Source organism: Juglans regia, chromosome 6 (assembly GCF_001411555.2).
Source record: "Juglans regia cultivar Chandler chromosome 6, Walnut 2.0, whole genome shotgun sequence".
NCBI classification, from domain to species: Eukaryota; Viridiplantae; Streptophyta; class Magnoliopsida; order Fagales; family Juglandaceae; genus Juglans; species Juglans regia.
The window spans coordinates 30312444-30337462 of record NC_049906.1 but is presented as its reverse complement, the minus strand read 5'-3'; the positions used below and the strand labels follow the sequence as shown (position 1 = coordinate 30337462).

Below are 25019 nucleotides of genomic sequence, written 5' to 3'. Positions count from 1 at the left end.
AAATGCTTTGGGGTTGGGAGAGTTAGTTTTCATTTATACTTGCATTTTTAGCAGTTTGGTCATATGGAATCGGTTGCTCTGTCGCCAAATATTGCAGGACCTTTTGTATATGGTATGACATGTTTAAACTTATGCATAGGCTTATCATTCTATTCCTAGTTCAGCCAAACTAAGTCATACCTTTCAGGTTCACTTCATATAATTTTCTCTAATTGTATAAGATAAGATTTTATTAATAACAAGTGGAAGAAGACTCCACTGTATAGACAGTGTACAAGAGATCGACCAAACTAATAAATGAACAAAGTGCAATCTTAGGTATGTAGAAGTTGAAGAAAGCAGATAAATTTGGACTTGTATAAAAAAAAATTATTTTCTTAATGACGGACCCTACATTTTTCAGAGGGAGAGCATGAGATTTACATATCTTAAGGGTTCATTTGGATAGGAAGATGAGATGATTTTATATTAGTTAAATAAAATATTATTAGAATATTATTTTTTAATGTTATTATCATTTTGAGATTTAAAAAAATTGAATTATTTATTATATTTTATATAAAAATTTGAAAAAATTGTAATAATGAGATAAGATGAAATGAGTTAAGAATGTTTCTTCTCCAAACGAGACTGACTCTATCTAGTATTACTCTAAAATAAATTGGATAGGAGTGAAGTCTTCCTATCAAATTCACTTCGAACTGGGTAGCACCACTTAAACTGGGTAGCACCCATCAATTCAGTGTTAACTCATCCACTCTCTCCATAACGTTTTTCTTTTGGGTTTTTATATCTTTTTTTTTGTATAATTTGAGAACTTTGATTAATTTTTGTATTTCTTTGATTAATTTGAAAACTCTGGACACATCATTGTTTGAAGCTACTAACATTTGGGACTTGTTATATATCTCTCGTTATCTTTCTAGACGGACAAAGGATGGATTGCTCATTTTAATGAAGAGAATATACCAAATGTGTAAAATGATAAATCAAGAAAATCAACGCAAATTTATCATATTTTTCCACAATATATAGTTAAGTACCTTGTTTATACTTATAACTCTTTTAAATCAATTTAAAAGTAAACAAAAAAGCAAACTCTCTATATCTATCTTATTAAAAAAAGAAAAAATCTATTCATCATCCCAACTCACATCATCCTCTCATCATCTCATGATGTGGTATTAAATGAAAGGCTTATAAGTGAAATGTAATAAATAATTTCCAATCATCTAATGTCACATCATAGAATAATTGAAAGATAATAGAAGTTGGAATGATGAATAGCATTGTAACGCCCCGTTCCCGGAGGTTCGGAGAGTTAACTCTTAATACCTCAAATCAACTTAAATAGTATAACTATAAAATCCAGAAAATCCAATAAAATATTAATCAATTTAATCAATCCAAATATCTAAGTTCCTCCATGAGGACAATAAAGAAAATCTCAATAACATAAATTAAAAACTCTCTAAAACTCGAAATTATCCTTAACTCATCAAATCAAAATACCCAAAACATAAATTCAATTTACTAACTACGACTCTCTAATAAGCACTTGTACCCTCAGGTACTTATTTCACTCTGATCATCACACCTGCTAAAACTTTCTACTCTTGTTCTCCAACTGAACCATCAAAATTATCTGAAAAATATATGAAGATAAGAGGTGAGTTATCAACAACTCAGTAAGCAGAAGACATATACTAGTGTATAAACATGTGCATTTACAGAGTTCAGAATGCAGAACAAAAATATTTTCTTTCAGAATGCAGAATCAGAATAATGTTTTCAAAATGCAGCATCATAACATGTTATCAAAAATATCAGAGCGAAAGTTCAAAAAATATTTATAATCAAAATCTCTTTGGCATAGCATAAACTGAAACATCACATCTTATCTTATCATATCAGAACAAATACCATGTTTAACCCCCGTGGTAGGGTTGTGCAAACCCCGGTAGCTAACCGAGCAGAAACAGAATGTGAATATTCCCCTTATTCATTCTCAGAGCCCCAAGTGTGCACATAGGAAAGACTACGCAGAAAACCACTTTGTTTCCAAAGTGTGTGCACCAAAAACAGAAAAGTTGGTACCAACCCGAACAGAGGCTACAGTTTTACACCTGTGGTGAGGTTAGAACGGAACAGAAATAGAAACAGAATGTTATGCCAGAAGTTTTCAGAAATCACATCAGATCATATCAGAGTACAGAAAATCTTCAGAACAGAACAAAATCATAACACATCATAATTTATGCGTAAAATTTCATATTCGCTCTCTTTTTCAAAGTTCAGAAATAGAATGTCAAAAATAAGCTTCTGTCTATGCCAGTCATGACAGAAAATGATTTCTTCTTAAACAGAATCTCATGAGTAATGCAGAACAAATAACTGAGGTAATTCAAATATCTTTTCAACATCAAACATGTATATTTTCCAAAAATAACCTCAGCTCATTTTATTTTAATGCAAAGTTTAGTATAGGAACCCCGCTTATCTGAACTTCTTAACTTTTTCGGAATTCCTCAAAAATGTCGAATAATAATTAATCGTCACCTAGAAAATAATCACATAATTCTCGTAAATTTTCAATCAACCACTTATTTCGATATTTAATCCTAAACTTCTAAAATAACATATTTAATTCTTCAAAACATAAAATTATCATAATTCCCAAAATACTCTCATTTTCCAAAAACAATCAATATCCACTTAAACGAATTCGTACCGAATAAGAATTTAATCAAGCAAGTATAAAATAAATATAAAACTAAATAAAAATTAATATTCAAAATATTCAAAATACCAGCAACATTTTATAACTAAAAAGAATACATTGGTTACAAAAATTTCCATAAAATAAGTAATGAAAAACTCATCTCTTAAAAAAAAGGTTTACTTCCTTTAATTAAAAATATTATTAAAATAAAAATATAATATTTATTGAAACTTAAAGCAAAACTCATTCAAACATAAATCCCAAAAATAAAACTTCTCACCCGAAAACATTAGGTTAAACTTACTTTCCATATATATATATATATATATATGTATATATATTAGGTCAAAACTAGTAAGTACCCAACCTAGGTTTAAACATAATCTATATATAAAGTACTTACATATAACTTATAAGCATAAACCAAACAAACAAAACACACGGGATTAATACATGCGGCAGCAAGAAGTTACCCAAGGGAAACCGAGGCACGCGTCGAGGGTGAGGCGCGATGGGATTGGCTGGAGAGAAAGCGGTGGCCCGGCAGAAGAGCAGGAGCGCGGCGAAGCTTTCATCGAGCAGCGCTGGGCACGAGACAAAGAGAGGGAGAGGTGAGCGAGAGAGGGCGGAGAGAAAGGAGGGAGTAACCGAGGGAGGTACTCAACTTGAGGGGTGCTACGGTTGGGGTGGCCTGAGGGTGTTCAGCGCCCTTATCCGCGCGGGTGGAGACGGCTTAGAGTGGCTAGAGCGGTGCGGTGCAGTGCAGTGGTCTAGTGGGTGGTCCTCTATTTCGAGAGGCTAAAAATAGGAGAATAAACGGCTGGGTTCCCGTGAGAGGGGTGGCTCGCGGTAGAGCTAACCGTGGTGGTTTTCGTGAGGTGGGGACACAACGTGGTGGGGCTCTCAGTGGAGGGAATTGCAGTGGTTTATGGTGGCTGAACGTTGCTCTGTTTTTGGATACAAAAACAGAGGAAACCGAAGCTTGCAGTAGAGGCTACGGGACACTAGGCGACAGCTTCATGTGGTTGGGCAGTGGACACGATGGTGAGGTCTGGACAGTTGGTTACGCGCGATGGACAACCCAGGTTGCGTCCGCTGATGGTGAAGTCGCACGGGAGTTGGTTTTTAAGGAAACAATGCACGGAACAACTACCGAAAGTTTCTCAGGCTGGGCTCGACTGCCACGCCTAGTGGTTGGGAATGGTTTCGAGGAGGAGTTTGGGAGATGGCAGTGATTCACCAAGGAGGGCAGATGCTCTGGGAAATTTGGCTGGCCGAGGTTATGAAAGGAGGGTAGCGGCAGCTTGGCTTCAACATGCACGAGGGATGAGTGTATCAGTGTGTATAAATATGTGATGAGAAAACCCTATAGGGATGAGAGACGTGTGTGCGGATGGAAGGTTAAGTCGTGTGTGTGCATGCATGCTGTGGACAGACGGATGCGAATGTGCAGAAACGTGGAGTCCGAAATTATTTCCACGGGATACGGCACTTTAACCCGAAAAAAATTGTCCTACGACTTGGATCTTGAATGGGGTTAATGCATGGCCTTTATCTCTAAGTTTTAGACCTCACCTCAACCTAAAAAAAAAATTATTATAGCCCCATAACTTTTTCGAGTGAAAAACTACTTGGTCCATTAAAAGATTTTAAACCTATAAAAAAAAAAAAAACTTATAATCCGTAAAAAAAAATAGTTTAGGCCCAAACTCTCTTTCAAAAATATAAATAAAAATAAAATGAGTTTAACTCAGTACGGGTGTTTCAAGCATTATTCTTAAAAGTAACAAAAAACAAAATTCTAAACATTTATAGTTCAATGCTCATCGGAGCTACTAGCTACGAGTTTTGCTAAATGTAAATTGGCGTATCACTACATTAATGCTGATTAAAAATTCAAAAATTTAATTCTAAATCCAACCCTTTTTCGACTTCTTACTGACTCTGACAAAACAAAGTTGGAGTCAAAGGTATTGTTGGACCGATTCTGACTTTCTACTCGAACTCCAACTCCGATATTGTATATATGTTATAAAAATAATATTTATCTATTGATCATTTATATTATATACTAGTATAGTTATATAGTTGCATAACTAGAATTTGTATAGTTAAATTCAATAATATACTAGAAGGAACTAATTATTATAAAATAATATACTTATCCTATAATTTATATAGACTAATATTAGTTTAGCATATGTAAACATAATAGTATTACTACCATATAATCAAGTATTGAAATAAGTTAGATATTAGTATTGAAATGAGTATATTATGATATGTTAATAACAAATAATATTAATATATTATTTTTTTTTTTTGTATTTTTTACATGTATTTTTTTAATACATTTAAAAAAAATAAAAAAAATCATAATATTATAAAAAAAATACTTATTTAATCATTAAATAAAAAATAATAATAAAAATAAATAAAAAATTCAAAGCGGTATAAATTAGCGGTAAAAACTAACTGTAAGAGTAGTATTTTTCAAAATCATTTGCCCGGACAGAACAGTGCAACAGATCGGTGTGCCTTTGGAGTTTGGCGTGTTCTTTGGAGGTCCTCCAGCTGAAAGCACAGGCTTAGCAAATTCGTATTTTAGACTCGTACCCTGTCGGACGGTGCGTTATTGCACTCACCCTGCTCTGAAACCACGGGCAGAGAGAAAGTGAGGAGGCCGGAGCTCCAATCAACTCAATAGCGGCACATTCCATCTCAAAACAATCCAGGTAACCATTGATTCAGCCTTTTCCGCAATCAAATCAAATGTTTCGTCTAATCTGCATAAAGCTACCCCAACAATTAAGGCGCAGAGCTTCACCAATCTGCCATGGCCACTTGTTCACAACTTCATCTCTCAAAACCATCCCAGAACTACCTAATTCCACGGATCCTAAATCTCTTACAGTTTCCTTCCTCCGAAACTCATGTGGGCTGTCCTTGGAGTTGGCTGCTTCAGCTTCCAAGAAGCTCGACATTGAGAACATAGAGAATCCCAATCTCGTTCTGGACCTGTTGAGAACTCACGGTTTGACGCAGAACCAAATCAGACATTTAATTAGTAGTCGTCCGTTATTGCTTTTGGCCGATTTAGGCAAAACCCTTAGGCCCAACATGGAGTTGTTTAAATCCTTGGGGTTTTCTGGCGCTAGCCTCGCCAAACTGCTCAGCAAAGATCCACGTGTGCTTGAGAGTGATGCATACACTGTGGTTGAGTTTTTTAGAGCACATGGTTTCAGTGACGAGCAAATATCGACTTTGACCATGAAGCGCCCGACATTGTATATGCTCGATACACAAAAGATCCTTAAGCCAAAGTTAGAGTTTTTAAAATCTTTGGGCTTTTCATACCTCGAAATTGCAAATCGTTTATCCATAGAGCCCTATATTTTAGGAAGGAGTCTCGAAAACCAAATCATTCCTTGTGTTCAAAAGCTTAGGCGGATTGTGGGCACTGACGATAATGTTTTAAAGGTGGTAAAGGCACGCTTCTCGTTGATTGAATTTAATGTGGAAACAGTGTTACAGGCGAACATATCAATATTGCTAAGCCATGGTGTTCCCAATTCATTAGCTGTTAAGATCTTTTTGCTTGAACCAAGATCGCTGCTTATGAGGACTTATCGGTTTAGTGAGATTGTTAATGAGGTTATGAAACTGGGTTTTGATCCCAATAATCTACTATTTGTCCTAGCCATCCGTTCAATGGCAGTGGTGAGTAAAGCACTGTGGGAGAAAAAGGTGGAAGCTTTTAGAAGTTTTGGTTTGTCAAAGGATGAAATTGATTTAGCATTCAAGCTGCAACCAATGTGTATGATTACTTCAGAGAAGAAGATCGTGAAGGTGATGGGGTTCTTTGTGAACAATCTGAAGATGAAGCCTTCAATAATCTCCAAGAATCCGAATCTTCTACTGTTTAGCCTGGAGAAGCGGATAATTCCGAGGTGTTCAGTTCTGCAACTTTTAATGTCTAAGGGGTTGATTAAGGAAGATACTAGCATACTTCATGCGTTTAGAATGACTGAGAAAACATTCGTCAAGAAGTTAGTGCAAAAGTATCAGAATGAGGTTCCTGATGTGATTAGAGCGCACCAAGGCAAGATTGATTTTCAAGGGTTCCCCATTGATTTAAGATTTTGACTACTTATGAGATCATTGAATACTTTGGGCCTTTCGAAAAGACTATGAGTTCAGATTGACTTCATATGTTGCCAATAGGAATAGAAACTATTGGATGTTGCCAAAAGACAGTTTATATAGTTTTCAAGTTCTAACATTTTCGAAGGGATGCAACCAAAAGAATTTAATGCCAGGGTTTTACTGCAGCTGCATTTAGTTTAATCAATCTACATCATGCAAGGAATAGAAGCTGAGTCAAACTTGAGCTGAACCTTTTATCTACACAGCAGACCTTATGTACCTCTCTTACAACGATCGCTGATGCTTATGCTCTGGGCTTTTTTCAAACATGACCTTTTTGCTAAAAGAAATATTTTAGCCGCAAAGAAATCTCACAAAAGTGAACCCACAAATTGACGTGGCTTGATGTGGTACGTTAGATTATAAAACTACTTTTATTATAAAGTAGATATAACGTATCATATAAAGTCATTTCATTTTGTGGGTAATTTCTTTGTGTTCGTAGCACTTCTCATTTGTTAATTATAGCTTTCTTTTGTAATGAGATTTAGTGAACTTGTATTGGGGGGGCGGGGGGTTTCTTCAATTTAACAAGGACTTCAGAATTGTACTAATTTCATGGCATTATATGTTTAGTCTAATACGGGAAAGTTTCGTTAAAGACTCAGATTGTCAGCTGGAATAAGTGTGGTTAATAGTTGTAAGAGTTTGATCTATTGGAACGTAAGAGCTTGTTGTTTGGTAGATAGGGGCCAGGGCACTACTTCAGTCAGTTGCTTTTTGTATAATGTAGCCCCTACTCCTACGGCCTTTTTATAACCCAGAAAGCTATCACTTAGTTCTCTATGCTTTTGTTGTTTTAAGGGCCGGAATTCATATCCTCCATTGGTTTGGAAGTTGGAACTCCTTTAAGTTTATAGTGGCCTGAAGGTCTTAAGTTTCATTTGATGATTTTCATTACATTTTTTAGTATCTTTTGCAGAGCAGTGTTACCCCCAATTGACTCGCTCACAGCAAACAGTGCAGACTTTTTTTTTTTATAAGTAGCAAACAGTGCAGACTTTTTACTAAAGAGTGCTAACGTTACATACTTTTTCTTCCTTTTCATCTGCAGATGAATTTAGTAAAGAGTAGTACCTGAGCTTTACCGTTCCTCCAAGATTCTGTAAGAAAGGCAATTGCAATATTTCATTTTTGAAAGTGACTTCCTGAATTTTTGTTGTGTATAAGCTCTTGCTACATCCTATATCAGTAAGTGCCAACAAATTAATTCCCGACAGTATTAGTTGCCAATCTGTGTGTTGCTTCCTATATATGTCAGCAAAATCCTAAGAACCTAAGGCACATTGTTTTAAATGGCTGAACAAGTGTGGTGATACCTTTCAAAATCACTCCTGAGAACACCTTCATCCTTGAACAAGAAAGAATCAATGATGGGAAAAGCACCGGTGGCACTTTTTTTAAGCTTTGTTCTTCGTTCTCTTCTGCCTTTTATGTTTACATCTCATTTTTCAATTGAACTTGGTGGACACCATATTTAGTGAAATATATGTACTTACATTCACTTCTTATTCTGCTTTTGTTTACGTGGACATATGTACATGCGAGGATCTGTTGATTCTGCAAGTTTTTCAATTTAATATTTTCTGGAAAACCAGGAAGGCAAAGAGCCTCACCAAGCCTGAGAGGAGACAGCAGATTAGCAATTGACTGGAAACAATATTATGTCAGTCAAAGGACAGACTATATAGGAAAGTTTCTCTGACCAATTGAAACCTCTAAATTCATATTTTTAGAATTTCTGGACAGGCATAGAATTCCTAGTTGAGACTCATCTTCTGTACCCGACTTTGTCCTGTTGTTAACTTCTTGTTTAACTTCCCCGGGCCAAGCTGAAATGGGATTAAACACATGTCCTCCACACATATGTCAGATTTAGAAGATTATAAATTTAAATTTTTAATCTTCTTTTACAGATTATCTCCCTACCATGTCAACTTGACTTGGCAAGTAAGGGCACTTCACAAATTCCATGCTAGTGTCAGCAAACTTATTAATTTCAAGAAAATTAGAACATTCGAAAATGATACGCTCTTGGGTTCTGTTCACGTGGTAAAATTGTACTGGTGTAAACTTGATATAAGGTTACAATGCTGGAGATGGGTCCTATGCAGGAGATCTTTTGTGACAATAAATTTTAACTGTACATCTTTTCTTCTTTGTTTTATATTGCGAGGCTAAAGGCAGAGGCAAGTTGCCATCCTTTCTTTATGAATTGGGGGTAATAATAGTGAATTGCATGAATTATTTGATGAAGAATTGCTATTATTTTAAAGGTAAAAACCTGAAATGGTTGGTCCCATCTTTGTACTCAAGAAAAGGGCACTTGGATTTGAGAGTCCATTTTGTCATCAACTATCACTTTCTTTCAACACAGTCCTTGTTCACACTTATCTCTTATTTATTACATCATTAATGTTGTTTGCCTTAGGGAACCTAATCTTGGTCTTGTGCCTTAGGGCTGTATAGAAACCGATGGAACTGACTGTTGCCGACGTGAACCGGCTGCCAGAATCTGGAACCGGCCGAAACCAGCAGAGAACTGGTCGGCTGGTGGTAGGAAATTGATGAAACCGACGTCGGCTGGTTTGGTCTCGATTCGAATTAGGTTCATATCGCAAACTGGCCGATATAATATATATATATATATATATATTTATATATCTTAGATAAAACAACCGTGTAAAAAAAAAAAATAGAATGAAGCGACGGCGTCGGGTTTAATTTAGGGTTTAATACCTCTCCTCCCTTCTTCTTCTCCCGATACTCATCTCTCAGACTCGCTCTCTCCTCGCTCATGCAACGGCATAGCGCTCTGCCCTCTGCCACGCATCTCTCTCTCTCATCGCGACGCCGATGCAGACGCAACACCATTTTCTCTCTCATTTTGAGTTTCCGTCTCATCGCAACATCAAAGGGACACCGACGATGGACTGGAATATGCTGAATGAACCACATCTGTCGGTTTTAAACATGTATAAACTGAACCACATCTGTCGGTTTTCACCCCTATTGTGCCCAAAAGTCAGGGTTACATATCAGGCAGGGTGGCGTCATTGTGATGATACATAACGTATGTCTATTCTGATGTTAAATTGGAACGGACACATTAAATAAATTTTACAGTATTTACTCTATCGGTATAGATTTTGTAGATACTGTAGACCCTGGATGTTCTTTAAAATCAAAGAAAACCCAAGATTCTCAATATCAACTGCCACTACTCTGTTTGATCTTTCAAGGTCAGTCTATGTTTCACTGGTAACATTTTTCCTGCTTTTATGTATTATTAAATGACAGGTTATAAGGGGTTCTCATTCTGTTGTTTGCTGACACCATGAAGCATTGACAAGAGAAGGATGGTTGTTTGCTTTTCAGTTTTGTATGGAGTTTCTATGTTCTTAGTACTCATCAACTGCAATCCTCTCAAACCCAAGTGCTTCTTCAGCTTAGAAAGCACTTAGAGTACCCAAAGCAATTGGAGATTTGGAATGATCATACCATAGATTTTTGCTCTTTATCTTCAGTACAAGTTAACATCACATGCCAAGAAAATTTTGTGACTGAGCTCAGAATTATGGGTGATAAGCCTGCAAAAGTTTGGGACTTTAATGGATTTGCAATTCCCAATCAAACTTTGTCAGAGAGCTTCTCCATGGATTCTTTTGTGGCCACCTTGGCAAGGCTAACCAGCTTGAGAGTTCTTAGTCTGGTATCTTTGGGCATTTGGGGTCCACTGCCGGACAAAATTCATAGACTGTCTTCAGTTGAACACCTTGATTTGAGTTCAAATTTTCCTTTTGGTTCAAGTCCTTACAAGATTTGTACAATGGTGAAGCTTCAAACTCTCAAACTGGACGACAATTTCTTTAATACTTCCCTCCCCACTTGGTTTGATTCCTTATCTAATCTGACAATTCTAAGCTTGAGGAACAACCAGCTTAAAGGTCCATTTCCATCTTCAATCTTGAGCATCTCCACTCTCACTGATCTTATCATCTCAAGCAATGACATGTCTGGGGAATTTCCACATCTCAGTAGCTTAAATAGATTACGTGTGCTGGATTTGAGTGCAAACAAATTACATTCTGTGCTACCTCAAATGCCCAAAGGAGTGGTCGTGGTCTTCCTCAACAACAACTCCTTCTTAGGTAAGATTCCTGAGCAATATGGCCGGTTAAGTCAGCTCCAACACATGGATATGTCATTCAATGTTCTTAGGGGGTCACCTCTAGCTGCACTTTTCTCTTTGCCCAATATCACTTATTTGAATATTGCATCAAACATGCTTAGCGGGTCACTTCCAGGCCACCTAAGCTGTGGCAGCAAACTTGAGTTCGTTGATATATCAAACAATAGGTTGATCGGTGGATTGTCTTCTAGTTTAAGCACTAACTCCGAAAAGAGAGTGGTTGAGTTTGAGGGGAATTGCTTATCCATTGATCTAAGGCATCAGCATGCAGCAGAATCATATTGTGAGGAATTCATCAACGTGAAGAAACAATCCAAAGGCAAAAATGCTGGAATTTTAGTGGGTGTAATTGTAGGAATCGTTTTACTTATGGTGTTTCTGGCTTTGGGATTTCTATTTTTGTAGAGATGCTATTGTCCTCGAGGAATATCGGAGCAGCATTGGTTACAGAACGCAGTGCAAGATAGCTCGGCAACTGGGTTCTTCTTGAGCTTCAAATGCAAGTAGGTCATCCACTAACAAGAGGAAAATACTGCAAAAATATGGCGTGAATTTGAAAGCTAAACAATAGTTTTGTGTTTGAACAACTGGACATGAATTTTGAAATTTGATGAACATTTACGTTGGTCTTATTTCTTTTTTGGTTAGGGTTTGTTTCTGAGGCTGCAAAGTTGGACATGCAAGGTCTCCCAGCGTGTCGGTCTTTCAGTATAGACGAGTTAAAGAAGCGATAAACAACTTTGACGGCGCTGCCTTTATGGGAGAAGGCTCATGTGGAAAGGTATTGTCTAAAACTTGTAATTTGCTATAAAGGTAGAAATGTATGGTAAAGGTTACTACTCTCATCTAGGTCTTATCAAGTTTTTGAAATAGTTGCAGCTTTAGTGTGGCTGGAAATCAAGGTAAAGGATGCTGCAACATATGATGACATCAGGACTCATAGCTCATAAGTATTTCACTGCTACAATTACATGGGTCCGAAGTTTAATTGGATGAAAGACATTGTGTTTGCACAGCCTTGGGTGTTTTCGCCATAAAAAGTGGTTCACTACTCTAAGATTATCATTGTACTTTGTTCTCCAACAGGACTTCAAATGTGTGCTTCCACTCACTGCTAGACCGTCATCTTAATCAAGCTTATTTTGCTCATTATGAGCATCAATTATGACAGCAATCGAATCAGCCATCTAAGCTTTTATATCTATTGCATTATATCCTTTTCAACTTTCTCCTTTGTCTTGCGGCTTTACAGAGGAAGATTAGAGAATGGGACCCAAGTTGCTATTAGGTGTTTGCCTTGTTCAAAGAAATTTTCAAATCGAAACCTATACCTCAGGTTGCATTTGCTTGCAAGGCTTCGCCACCCACATTTGGTAGGCCTTTTGGGCCACTGTGTTGATGTTGGTGGAAGAGATAATTGCAGTGTGAACAATGTCTTTCTCATATCAGAATATATTCCCAGCGGGAGTTTTCGAACTTATCTTGCAGGTAATTTGATACTAATATTAATCCTTTGAATGCTTATAGGGTTATAAGGACTAAAATCTCATTGGAATTGGCCTCTCCATATATTTCATTAATGGTGTAGATTTTTGCTTTACCATTTAACTATAGCAGCTAGGGGTGATAAGCGGTCCGGTTAGGACCGAGACTGAGACCGATTGATCTTGGTCCACGTTTTAGAGGACCGAAAAATTTCGGTTCAGTCCACGGTCCAAGGTTTTTTCCAGACTGGACCGAACCGAATGAAAAAAAAAATTATATATATTATTTATATAATAATTGTACAATTAACAATGTAAAATTTTAAATATGTTATTAATACTTGTTAATATTCTATAAATTAACAATATATTATATATATTTTCATCTAACCTATCACTATTAACAATATAAAATTTTAAATATGTTATTAACACTTGTTAATATTCTATGAATTAACTAATATATAATATCAATTAGTTAATTATATAGTAATTATATAAATTAATAATGTAATTTTCATGTAATTTATTATCATTGACCATATAAAATATTTTTTTATTGAGTTTGCTACATAATCCACATTAATAAGTCACTTAGTTTAATTTAGTATTTTAAATAAATTTTTTTTATAAATTGTTTAAAAAAAGAAAAAAAAAAAAAAAAAGAGGCCAGACTGAATGGACTGACCGGACAGACCGATTTGCACCCCTAATAGCAGCTTTATACTTGTAGAGAATAGCTGCATAAAGGTTTTCAACTGGTCAGAGAGATTGGCAGTTCTAGTCAGTGTTGCCAAGGCTGTGCACTTCCTACATGTTGGAGTTATTCCTGGTTTCTTCGACAACAGATTGAAGACAAATAATATTCTGATCAATGAGCATTGATGGCAAAGTTGAGTGACTATGGGATCTCCATTATCTTGGAAGAAACTGACAAATTTGAGGTAGGGCTTCTTATTTTTATTGATTATTGATTGGTGGGCCTTGCAATAAATTCTTGATGTTGGTGGTTGGCTTAAATTGTGCTCTTGGTTTGTAGGCAAAAGGAGAAGGTCATAAATCATGGTAGGCTTTTTCTTTAACAATCAATGCTAGATAGAGCAGACAATTTCTTTTTAATTATTAATTAATCTTTAATGAGATGAATCCTTGCTTCAATGGTTATTAAACATTGTAGAGGTTTCCTTCAGGCAAATGAAAAAAATTAGAGGATGATGTTTATACTTTCGGATCCATCTTACTGGAGGCAGTTGTTGGATCTTCAGTATGTGCTAGAAGAGAGTCCTTTTTGCTAAACGGGATGGTATGAAGTGAATTTCTAACTAACTGCAGAGTATATATCAATGTGTATGTGTGCGCACGCATTGTAAAAAATCCCGAAAACTAAACAAACTAGCTGATCCAGTGCATTTCTATGCTATAATAATGTTGGTATTACTATTCTCACTACTCTCTGGGGCATTGAATTGATGCTAACCAGAATTTCTGCAAAGTTGGTACAATATTGGTGGATGGTTTTTTACCCCTTGGTTTTAATACATTCTTGACGCCAGATTGTTCATTTTGCAGGCATCTTTGAACAGCCAGGATGGCCAGAAACGTATAATTGACCCAATTGTACAAGCCACTTGCTCGCAAGAATCCTTATCAATTGTGATTTCCATAATGAATAGATGCATTTCTCTGGAATCACGCAGCCGTCCTTCTATTGAGGATGTTCTTTGGAATTTACAGTATACAGCTCAAATTCAGGCAACAACAGTTGATGGTGAACAAAGACATGACACTGCATCACATAAATAATTTTTCCTCTTCTTCATATCATATTCTTCATCCTTTTTTAGATGTGACTCAGCTCTGCGCAAACTCGATCTATATGATCAGATTTGTATTTCTGTAATTGTCATAACAGTGGTAGAGAATCAATTCAGTCCCAAATCAATGGTAGACTTTTTTTCGTTGGAAAACTTGTATTTGAATTATGGGAGATTGCAATAGATTATGGGGAGCTAAACAATGCTATAGTCCTTTAGGCCTCGTTTGGTTATGTAGTTCAGATGAAATGAGATGTTTTGTTAAAAGTTAAATAAAATATTGTTATAATATTATTTTTTTAATATTATTTTTGTTTTAGAATTTGAAAAAGTTGAATTGTTTATTATATTTTGTATAGGAGTTGGAAAAAATGATAATGATTATATGAGATGAAATGAGATGGTTTGGTAGCCCTTGGAACACATCGAAACGAGAAAAAGAAAAACAAGAGAGACACTACAAACTTCCCTTTTGATTTGACTAACTCATTGAAAGGCTAATGCGCTACATTGGATGCATCTCTAAAATAATGATCTTTTACTTTATAACGGATTTCCATGCATTCTCCAAACCTAGGAATTTTCTTTAGATCTCAGAATCCTAAAACTGCTTTATATTGTATAATTTGTATTTAGCTCAAACCAACTGAAAAAAGGAGAAACATCGCCCAGCACCATTTCAAAGGGAGCAAAGTCGAAGATACATCGCCCAGCACCATTTCAAAAGCATTTGCTACAGAACTCTCAGCCCAAGAACGTGATTGCATCACTCTTGAAATTACCCAAATGTCCATGTATTGTAACGCAGCAGAAATATCTACCAATTCACTCAACAAATTGATTAGTCATACATTATGTGATAATTTGATAAATAATCAAATACATAGAATGAATAAAATGTGTAACACCAATTTTGGTTATAAAGGGAAACCTTTTGAAAAAATTTTCAAAGGTAAAATTATATGGAGCATCCAAACCTAGAAAAGTCAATTTTATTATTTGAAAATCAATTACAAGTAAATCTCAATTACAAAACTTTTGTAACTTGACTCTTACTTGACAAAACGAATGACCCATTTGTCTTCTACTGCAGTAGCAGCTAGAACCTTTGACGATCTTTAAACTATTGACTTCCCTCTTGGAACTCCAGTGGCTGAACTGGATCACTTCAACTCTGACACGGAGTAAGCACGCACTCAAAGAGAGAGAGAGAAAAACACTAGAAAATTCTTCACACACTCAAGCTCTTGGATCTCTCTTAGATCTCCAAGCTCTCTCAAAATTAAATGATCAAAAAATGCAACCCTAAGCTAAATCCCTCAATTAAATAATTTGCTCAGTATTTGATCTGCAGTAGGATTCTGCTAACGGACTGAGTCTGTTAGGAATTTCAGGTGCAGTAGGAATCTGATAAAGGGAGGACTCTGCTGGGAACGCATCTGTTGACACTAGGCGCTGAGTCTCTCATCAGATATAGTTTCCATTCAACTGGATAATTCCAGACTTCTTGAATTTAGGATACACACTCTCATGACTTATTTAAGATATTATCTAATAACCACTTAATTCAAATTAAATGTTTTTAGATAAAGATGAAATATTTACATTCATCCAATCTCAACAATCTCCCAACTTAAATAAATCTCTATTGTCCTAGTCATCTAATCCTAACCAATCACTTTTACATTTACAACTCATATTTACAGCAAAGTGAAAATATGGATGTAATGACTAGAACTAAACTAACGCCTATCCAATCCTGTAGTGAAAAACCAAACCGATGATAAAGAAGCTATGGTGTAAAGCCATTGCTTTACATCCCGACAAGATTAAAGATGTTATACTTCCCAAGCTTTTCCTTTCCATCTCAGATAACTAAGGGTTTAGAATATGTAGAGAAGAAACATAGGAAAAAAATCTAACACAGTTATCGAGTGAAAAACAATCTAACTGAGTGATCGTTGACCAAACTTCCATTTAACACCACCCCAGAAAGAGTGTCCCTTTTTTTGTGTCAAAAAATACAGCACGCTTGCAAGTGGCACTAAAATCCATTTCTCTACAGATCAAAACAGCAAAACAACTTTCTCTTATTGACGATTTGATTAAATATACAACTTTACCAGGCTGATTAGATGATTTAACACTCTTGCTTGTCATTTTCTTTTCTTTGTTAAAAAGAAAGAGAGTATCTTAAGCTTTTTCAGGGTATAAGAGATTTGTTAATGCCTGAATTGGATTGTATCTTTGCACATAAAAGAACTTTAGAATAAGTCTTAACCAATGGTCTCTAGATTTCATCAAATGACCTCATTTGATAAGACCCCAATGAGTAGGCATTGTAGCAAAACTGAGATATTGCCTAACTTTGGGGTTACATAAGTGGGGTTATATCACATTCTTGCATTCGCTTTGGATGAGTAAAAACGAAGGTCACTGTCATAAAAAAAATGGGTAGCATTAGTGAGTGTGCATTCTCCATCTGCTTGTACACTCAGAGTAATCAGACACACTTCATCTTAATGAATAGATATGCATTGCTTACTCATCTTCACGTAAGAAGAAATTGGATTTCCTTCCAAAAACTTTCTTCTTTGTCTCCATTTTTGCATCTCCTGTCTATGATTTGACACTTTGGAATACCAGCAAATTGGTTTCTGCAAGCATACTTTTATTTTTAGAGGGATAACATGGAGCAAGTGTAAATAAACTCCAAAAAATATCCCTTCCTCACTATGAAACTCCCTCGACTCTCGATCTTATAACTCTTGTTCTGATATCAATTATCGGATCGTGAGTTATCAATTCACTAAAAACTAATTGATGTCATAGAATTTCCACTTAAATAATTTATATCATTCTACACCATACCCGATATTGTTTCTAAAGTTCCTTATATATTGTTAAGGAAAGTGGAAACCATAGTCAAAAACAAAACAATCTCTCAAAGTGATCAAGATAAGCCACAAGAAGTACAAGAAGATCAAGCAGAGTCAAACACAATTAACATGATAAGAAGCAGACTCCTATCTGCAAAAGACATTGAGTGTAATATGATGCTTATGATTCCTACTCAAACTACTTCTCTAGGCTGTCGTTATTCATAGATTCCTAGTTCAACAATATTTTGAAGTTGTTGCTTATAAATAAGAAAAATACTCTAGTCACAAAGTGATTACACAAAAATAATCTTACAAACTAATGTGGCTTGATGTGGTTTGTCAGATTGTAAAGTTACTTTTATTGTAAAGCAGATCTGACAGTTCACATGAAACCACGTCAATTTGTGGGATTACTTTTGTGTAATCCTTTTGTGGTTGTAGCACTCCTCTATAAATAAACAACATATATGAATCACTTGTAATGTTAATTTCTGCAGAATTAAGGCTGATTCTGGTTAGTTTATATACAATTTTCTGCAGAAAGATGCAGACGATCCTTATTGAGTTTAAAACCAGTTCATGAGAATAAATAGTGCAATATCCTATTGATCTGCAGATGAGCACTAATCAACTAAGCTAATAAAGTTTACTCAATTGTTTATACAGAATGGTAGCTTCCCGGTGGACAACGTGTCTGCCCGTATTATGTGACTTTTTAGAGTACACTTATCTTAATATCTATGACAAAAGTGATAGTGCCAAAGACTAAAGTACTATCGCAAGGAAAAGAAAAGAGGGAGTGGGAAAAAGTTTGTGAAAAAAAAATTGACTGAATCATTATCTAAATAAGTTTTCCAAATCTGGGTGATACAGAAAAACATTATCTTCTGATCTTCTATGGCTTCATTAAACTTAAAATATGGTGAAATATTTTAGCAGGATGTGTGCCATACGTATGCTCTCCACACGCACCCAATTGCAGAAACTTTAAGATAAAAAAATGTTTAGTCTACCCAAATCTTATAAAAAAAGTTAACGTGGTTTAATATGTGATTTATCTTATAGTAAAGATTATTTAATTGTAAAGTGTTAAGCATATGAGAAATGATATCTGTAGTCGTGGAGTGCGTAAGCGTCGTGCAATCTATTTGAAAAAATTGAGTAAATACAAGATCTATATGGGAAAAAAAAAAACTAATTTTTTAATAAAACTCCTTTCTTTTCCAAAGCGATTACACGACGTTTGCGCACTGACTGTATGTAGCATTACTCTCAGCATATATTACAAATAATTAAATTTACGTTTTCTCATCAACCTAAGGTTTTGGGATAAATGTTGATTTCATATGGTATCAGAGCAGATGTCCTGAATTATGAAACATGATTCTGCACTCTATTATTATTTAATTAAATATTCTACGTGTCGGGCCCACTCATTGAGGGGAAAAATGTAGATTTAATTATTTGTAATATATGATTAATATAAAGTAGGTCTACCATATTACATTAAACTGTGTCAGTATGTAAATTTCTACTTCAGTATTCCTGCATGAACTCAAGAGAGAGTACTGAGGATGACTTATGAGGGGGAGGTGTTCAACATATTATCAAATTCATTAATTTGGAGCTAATCATCTTGATCATTGAAATGGAAGTGCGTTGAGGAGGCAATCATCAAAAGCAGAATACAAGATCAATGATTCTTAACCTAATGTGAGAATTAAGAGAGGATAGTCCTCCACACAACTGCATACTTTCTTTGGTGGGGCTGCCACTAGTTTTTAGATAAATGTTATCTGTCTTAAGATGGTCCATGACAGACCCAACCAACCATTTTATAGTTAGAAATCAAAGACACAGATAAATACCAAAAAACTATTATTTACCCAACAAAGTTTTCCTTTAATTTGAATTGAATAAAATTCTTTTAATATAATATGTTATTTGCCACGTGTCACTGAATATGTCTAAAGCATGCCTTCTAAATGCTTTTTTAATTGGATTGATAGGCTTTATCTATCATTTACTTCTCAAATTTTAAAAACTCTCATAGATTTGATCCTCCAATCTAGTTTGGAGAGAGAAAAAAACATCATTCATACAAAGAATTTGGTGTTACAACCAATATCATATTACAAAATCATCGTGTAAACTCTTTTTGTTTTTTGATTGGCCACTTAGTTGTTTGTTAGAGTAACGCTAAATACAGTTTTAAAATGTGTAAGCTCCACATATTCATTTGGAAAAAAAAACATAAAAAAGTTAATTTTTTCACACGTGTCCAAATTTTTCGTACTTTTTTCAAATGAAATATGCGATGCTTACATATTTTAACATTGTATAAATCATTTCCTTATTTTGAAGTTATCATCTTCAGTTATATCAGTTAATATAGCTTGCTTTATCTGGTACTTTATATTAACCACTTAACTATAACGTCATTTTTCTTACGAGTAAATGAAAAGGAATAATGATACGCTAACATCACATTTCACAATATATTTCATAACAATATTTAAGATGAGGGTATTTTTATAAAGTGATGTTACTTTTATAAATTATTTTTCTAAAATACCTCTCATTTAAAATATAATTGTGTAAGTGGACTTTATAAGCACTTTCTCGATCTTAAATGAACTATGACAAGTTTCCTTTCTTTGAACAAACATGAGTGGGCAAGTGGGTCTACAATATCATTACACATGAGATTGCACAAAAATATGAAAAAAGTAAAAAGAAAAAAAAAATAGGAAAAGAAAAAAAGAAAAGAGGATAGTGATAGAAAGTAGGATGAAAATGACAATGGCCTTATAAGTAGATGTGAAAGAAATGTCTTTGATATTGGAGATTAATTTAGATTGGGTAATTAGAGAATCTCTAACTAAAGAGGAGATTTCATTTAATTATGAAGAATGTTTGCTTAGTGCTTCCTTAGTGGATCCTTTTATATATATATCAAAGCTATTTTTAATGACCAAATTGTGCCATGCCTAAGCTTAACACACGCACCCAAAAAGACACATGAATTTAAAACCATTTTTTATTTATTTATTGGGATAATTCCCTTGTCAATTCCTTTAATAAAAGATAATTGTTGCGTGTATCAGCATCACGCTCTCTAAATCTTAATCATATATGGCTAGCGCTATATATTGTACATGCAAATTCTTTCTTTATTCTATTAAAATATTATTTTTTTAATTTCTTCCAATTATCATTTTGAACTTTCGAAATAATTATATTTCTCTAAGGTTGTGCACATGAGAGAGAGAGAGATGGTGAAGAATCGAATGAACAATGTTTTGGAGATACTACATAGATAGAAGAGTGTGATATGGGATGGTTTTATAACTTTTTTTAGTTTTAACCTAACTTTGCATTGAAACTTAGGGCATCTGCCATTGCAATGCAAAGTTTGCATAATTTGTGTTAAATGTGCTTTGCAATGGAGTATCATGAGACAAGCCAAAACAGATTTCCCCATTTTAGATTGTTGGACATGCGAGTTCCAAGCTGATTTTGTTCATATTTTGATGCTTTGTGCTTGAAAATGAAATTAACTTAGGTAGTTTGACATATTTTTATGTATTTTGATCTATAAGTTATTGAAAATTATGAAAATGAAATATATATATATATATATATATTAAAAAGTATATGAAAATTAAAAAATAATAATATTTCATTATTATAAAATGAGATTGTTAATTTAACGTGGGATTAAAGTTCAAGTAGGTGAGCAAAAGCTAAAAAGTGTCATATTAGCCAACCAATGTTAGTAACTTAGTGCTATAAAGGAAAATAAAAAAAAATTACTTTATATTTTCTCCCTGTTAAAATATAAAATAAATAATATAATCTACCTCTTTACATCAGTTTAAATTTTTGGGACAAGTAATAATTTCACATGGTATCAAAACAAAGGTCTTAAATTTGAATCATAATTCTACACTTTACTTCATTTAATTAAATATTCCACGTATTAAGTCACCCATTGAGGGAGAGTATGTCCCACATGTGAGGGAGAGTGTTAAGATATAAAATATATAATAAAATCTACCTCTTCCTATCAGTTTAAGCTTTTGGGGCAAGTGGTGATTTCACATGGTATTAAAGTAGAGGTCTTGAGTTCAAATCCTATATTTACACTCTATTCTATTTAATTAAATATTTCATATGTTGAATCATCCTTTGAGGGAGGATCTAGCCCACACATAAGGGAAAATCTGGCCCATACATAAGGAAAAATGTTAAGATATAAAATAAATAGTAAAATCTATCTCTTTCATCAGTTTAAACTTTTTGGACAAGTAGTAATTTCACACTCCTAAACTATCTTTAATTTATCTTTTTATGCTTAAAGTAAATTTTGAATACCATAAAAAAAATATTGATTTAATAGATGATGGAGTCATAGTTTTGCAGATTATTCCTTAAGGGAACAAAGTGTTAGCTAGCTAGGACCATGGTCCAATTATTACAAATATTCTTGAATGGTTGTTGTGATTATTTGTTGAAACAAAATAAAATGTTGTTAAAAGTCGTCAAATCAAATAAGAAAAATATTTTTATATGGTACATCAAATTATAAAATATATCTAATAGATTCTATAAAATCATATCGATTTATGAGTTTACTTTATATAATTTCTTTATATATGTAATAATTCTAGTCAAATAAAGTTTGGTCGTTGATTACCTAAACAACTACCCTCAAAATAGGAAACAAGAGAGAGTGGTCCGGACGTGTGATGGCGTGGGTTATTCATGAGACCTACTCATTTCTGGCTCGCTCGCCATGCGTACCTCGTGTGTCCCCCTCATTTCCAGCGACTTCTTCCAACTTTCAATACTTTCCCTTCTTCTCTCTCTCTCTCCTCTTCTACTTTTAATGTCTAATCTAAAACCAACTTTTAAATATGACTTTTTGCCCATTGTTTTAATTCCTTAACTCATCACCACTTCTTTTTTCTCCCCACCTTTTTCTTTTTCCTTCGAAACAGATAAACTTACATTAATTCAAACAAAAGTTCAAACCTACATATAAGCAATCTAAACTTAAAAGCAACAAACTATATATTACAAAGATTTCAAGGTGAATCTTTGCCACTATAAAATTCCAGTAGACACTGTAGAATCTTGATTTTGGATATATCTCCGAACGTTAAATTTGTAGATGCACATTATGCAATGAAATGCGCATATCGATTTTGAGTTTGATATATTTTGACTGCTTTCCAACTCTCAAATACATCTATTTTTTTTCTCCCTACCTATATTTACTACTATCATAAATAACATAGTTAACTCCAAAAAATAAAATCGTTTTGAGTTGCGGATGAGAGGACCTATAAACTAAACTAAAATGTCTTAAGTCTCATTTGAGAACCATCTCATCTCATGTTATTTCGTATATTTACCAAACATCATTTAAGTACGAACACTTTTTAAATTCAAATTTTTAATTTTTTCATCTAATTATTACATGATCATTACAATTTTTTTAAGCTTCGTTTAGATAGAGAAACGGTTTCATCTCATCTCATTATTATAATTTTTTTAAATTTCTAGACAAAATATAATAAATAATTCAAATTTTCAAATCTCAAAATAATAATAATATTAAAAAATAATATGATAACAATATTTTATTCAATTTTTAACTTTTATATAAAATCATTTCATCTCATCTTACTATTCAAATAGAGTCTTAAACTTTTAAAATGAACACAACAAATAATTTAATTTTTTTAAATTTGAAAACTAAAATAATTTTTTAACAATATTAAAAACAATATGATTGTTTACCATGAAGAAAAGGAACAGCCTCAAATGAGAAGGTTCTATTCCATCGAAATTGTCGGTGCCTTCCAAACAAATAGTCGATGGTACAAACTACAAAGAAACGAGAATCCCTATGAAAGATAAAATAATAATAATAATAATAATAATAATGCAACCTCTCGGAACCAACAAAGTACTCTCTCGTCTCATGCTCTCGTCTATTTCCATCTTCGCCTTTTGCTACTACACAAAATATAAATAATTAAATTAATTTCTCTTTTTTTATTCGCTTATATTTTAAAAATAAATAATAATTTTAAATAGCATCATAACATAAGTCTAAAATCTGAAGATTAATTATATTTTATTTAATTAAATATTGTGAGTATTGAGTCTATTCTCGCATATGATATGATGATTAAGAAAAAAGAGAAATAATTAAATAAATCTACTATTTCAAATCTCTACGCTTGAAGATTCTTATCTAAATAATTATTTTTATCAATCACTATTTTCTATTTCAAACCCTATATTTAATAAAAAATTCATCACATTTTATAAAAAAAAACATGTCAAGTATGAAATGTGGAGTTGAATAGTGACTGATGTATAATAAATCATTTCTTACCTTTGTGACAAATTTCTTATCCACAACTTGAAAAAGGATACAGTACATCTCCCTTTTTCTATCATGGATTTAAATTTCTTAAATTTTCTATCCAAACTTTCTTTAGTATTTATGACATTTTGAATATCATAAATTATGGATTCCACATTAATTTTTATTGTCCTAGAAGATTTTCAACAGTATTAAATTCTCAATAAATATTATAGGACTTTCTCTAATTCTGATTCTTAAGAACTCTAATGTCTTGTTTGGATAGTGAGATGAGATAAGATGATCTGTGAATAATAATAAAATAGTTTGTAAATAGTAATAAAATAATTTGAATTGAGAGTTTTTTAGAATTTTAAAAAAGAAAAGAGAAAAAATTAAATAAAAATACTGTAAATATTGAATCTATTTTTTTACATCGCATATGACATGATGATAAGAAAATAAATAAATCTATTATTTCAAACCTCTACATGTGAAGATTCTTACCCCTGACAAATTTCTTATCCACAACTTTTTTTTAATAAAAAAAAGAAAGATGCTTTATCCATCAACATTACAAAGCTTCCTTGAAACAATAGACTTAATACAACCAGGAATCATTTCCACATCTAACACAGCATCCTTGTGATGAATAGCATCTTGAGCAAGGTGGTGTGCAGCTTCATTTGCTAGCTTATTAGTGTGATGAATTGACCATTGAGCAAATGACTTGAGCAACAATTTTGTGTCTTCCATGAGCAGGCCAACTGGCCTCATATCATGGCTATCTTTTTGCAAATATTGAACCACTTGCAAAGAATCACCTTCTAGCATCACCCTTTTAATCCCCGTATCCTTATAAAAATTCACAGCCACTTGCAGTGCAATAGCTTCAACCATGAAAGAATTAGCAACTAAGAGCTTTGAGTCACGACAATATCCAATTACTTGACTACTGGTATCTCTTATAATCACTCCAATGCCTACCCTTCCTCTGGATTGAGCACATGATGCATCTCAATTCATTTTAAACCAGTTAAGCGGGTGGCTTAGTCCAAGTAGATCTCTTATCCACAACTTGGAAAAGGATACAATACCTCTCCCTTTCTCTATTATGGATTTAAATTTCTTAAATTTTCTATCCGAACTTTCTTTAGTGTTTATGACTCTTTGAATATCATAAATTATGGATCCCACATTACTTTTTATTGTCTTAGAAGATTTTTAGCTGTATTAAATTCTCAATAAATATTATAAGAATTTCTCTAATTTTGGGTCTTAAGAACTCTAATGTCTATTTTGGATAGTAAGATGAGATAAGATGATCTGTAAATAAT

The 25019-nt window shown here is 33.7% G+C and overlaps 1 protein-coding gene and 1 pseudogene across 1 annotated transcript; both read left to right on the top strand.

Moving 5' to 3' along the window:
• The first annotated feature begins 5248 nt into the window (after positions 1–5248).
• On the top strand, positions 5249–8437 carry LOC108998409. The gene is made up of 2 exons (XM_018974967.2): positions 5249–6824; positions 7983–8437. The coding sequence occupies exons 1-2, from the start codon at positions 5495–5497 to the stop codon at positions 8000–8002; spliced, it is 1350 nt and encodes a 449-aa protein (XP_018830512.2). The 5' UTR covers positions 5249–5494; the 3' UTR covers positions 8003–8437.
• Positions 8438–9403: 966 nt separating this feature from the next.
• Positions 9404–14665, top strand: LOC108998153 (annotated as a pseudogene).
• Positions 14666–25019: the final 10354 nt, after the last annotated feature.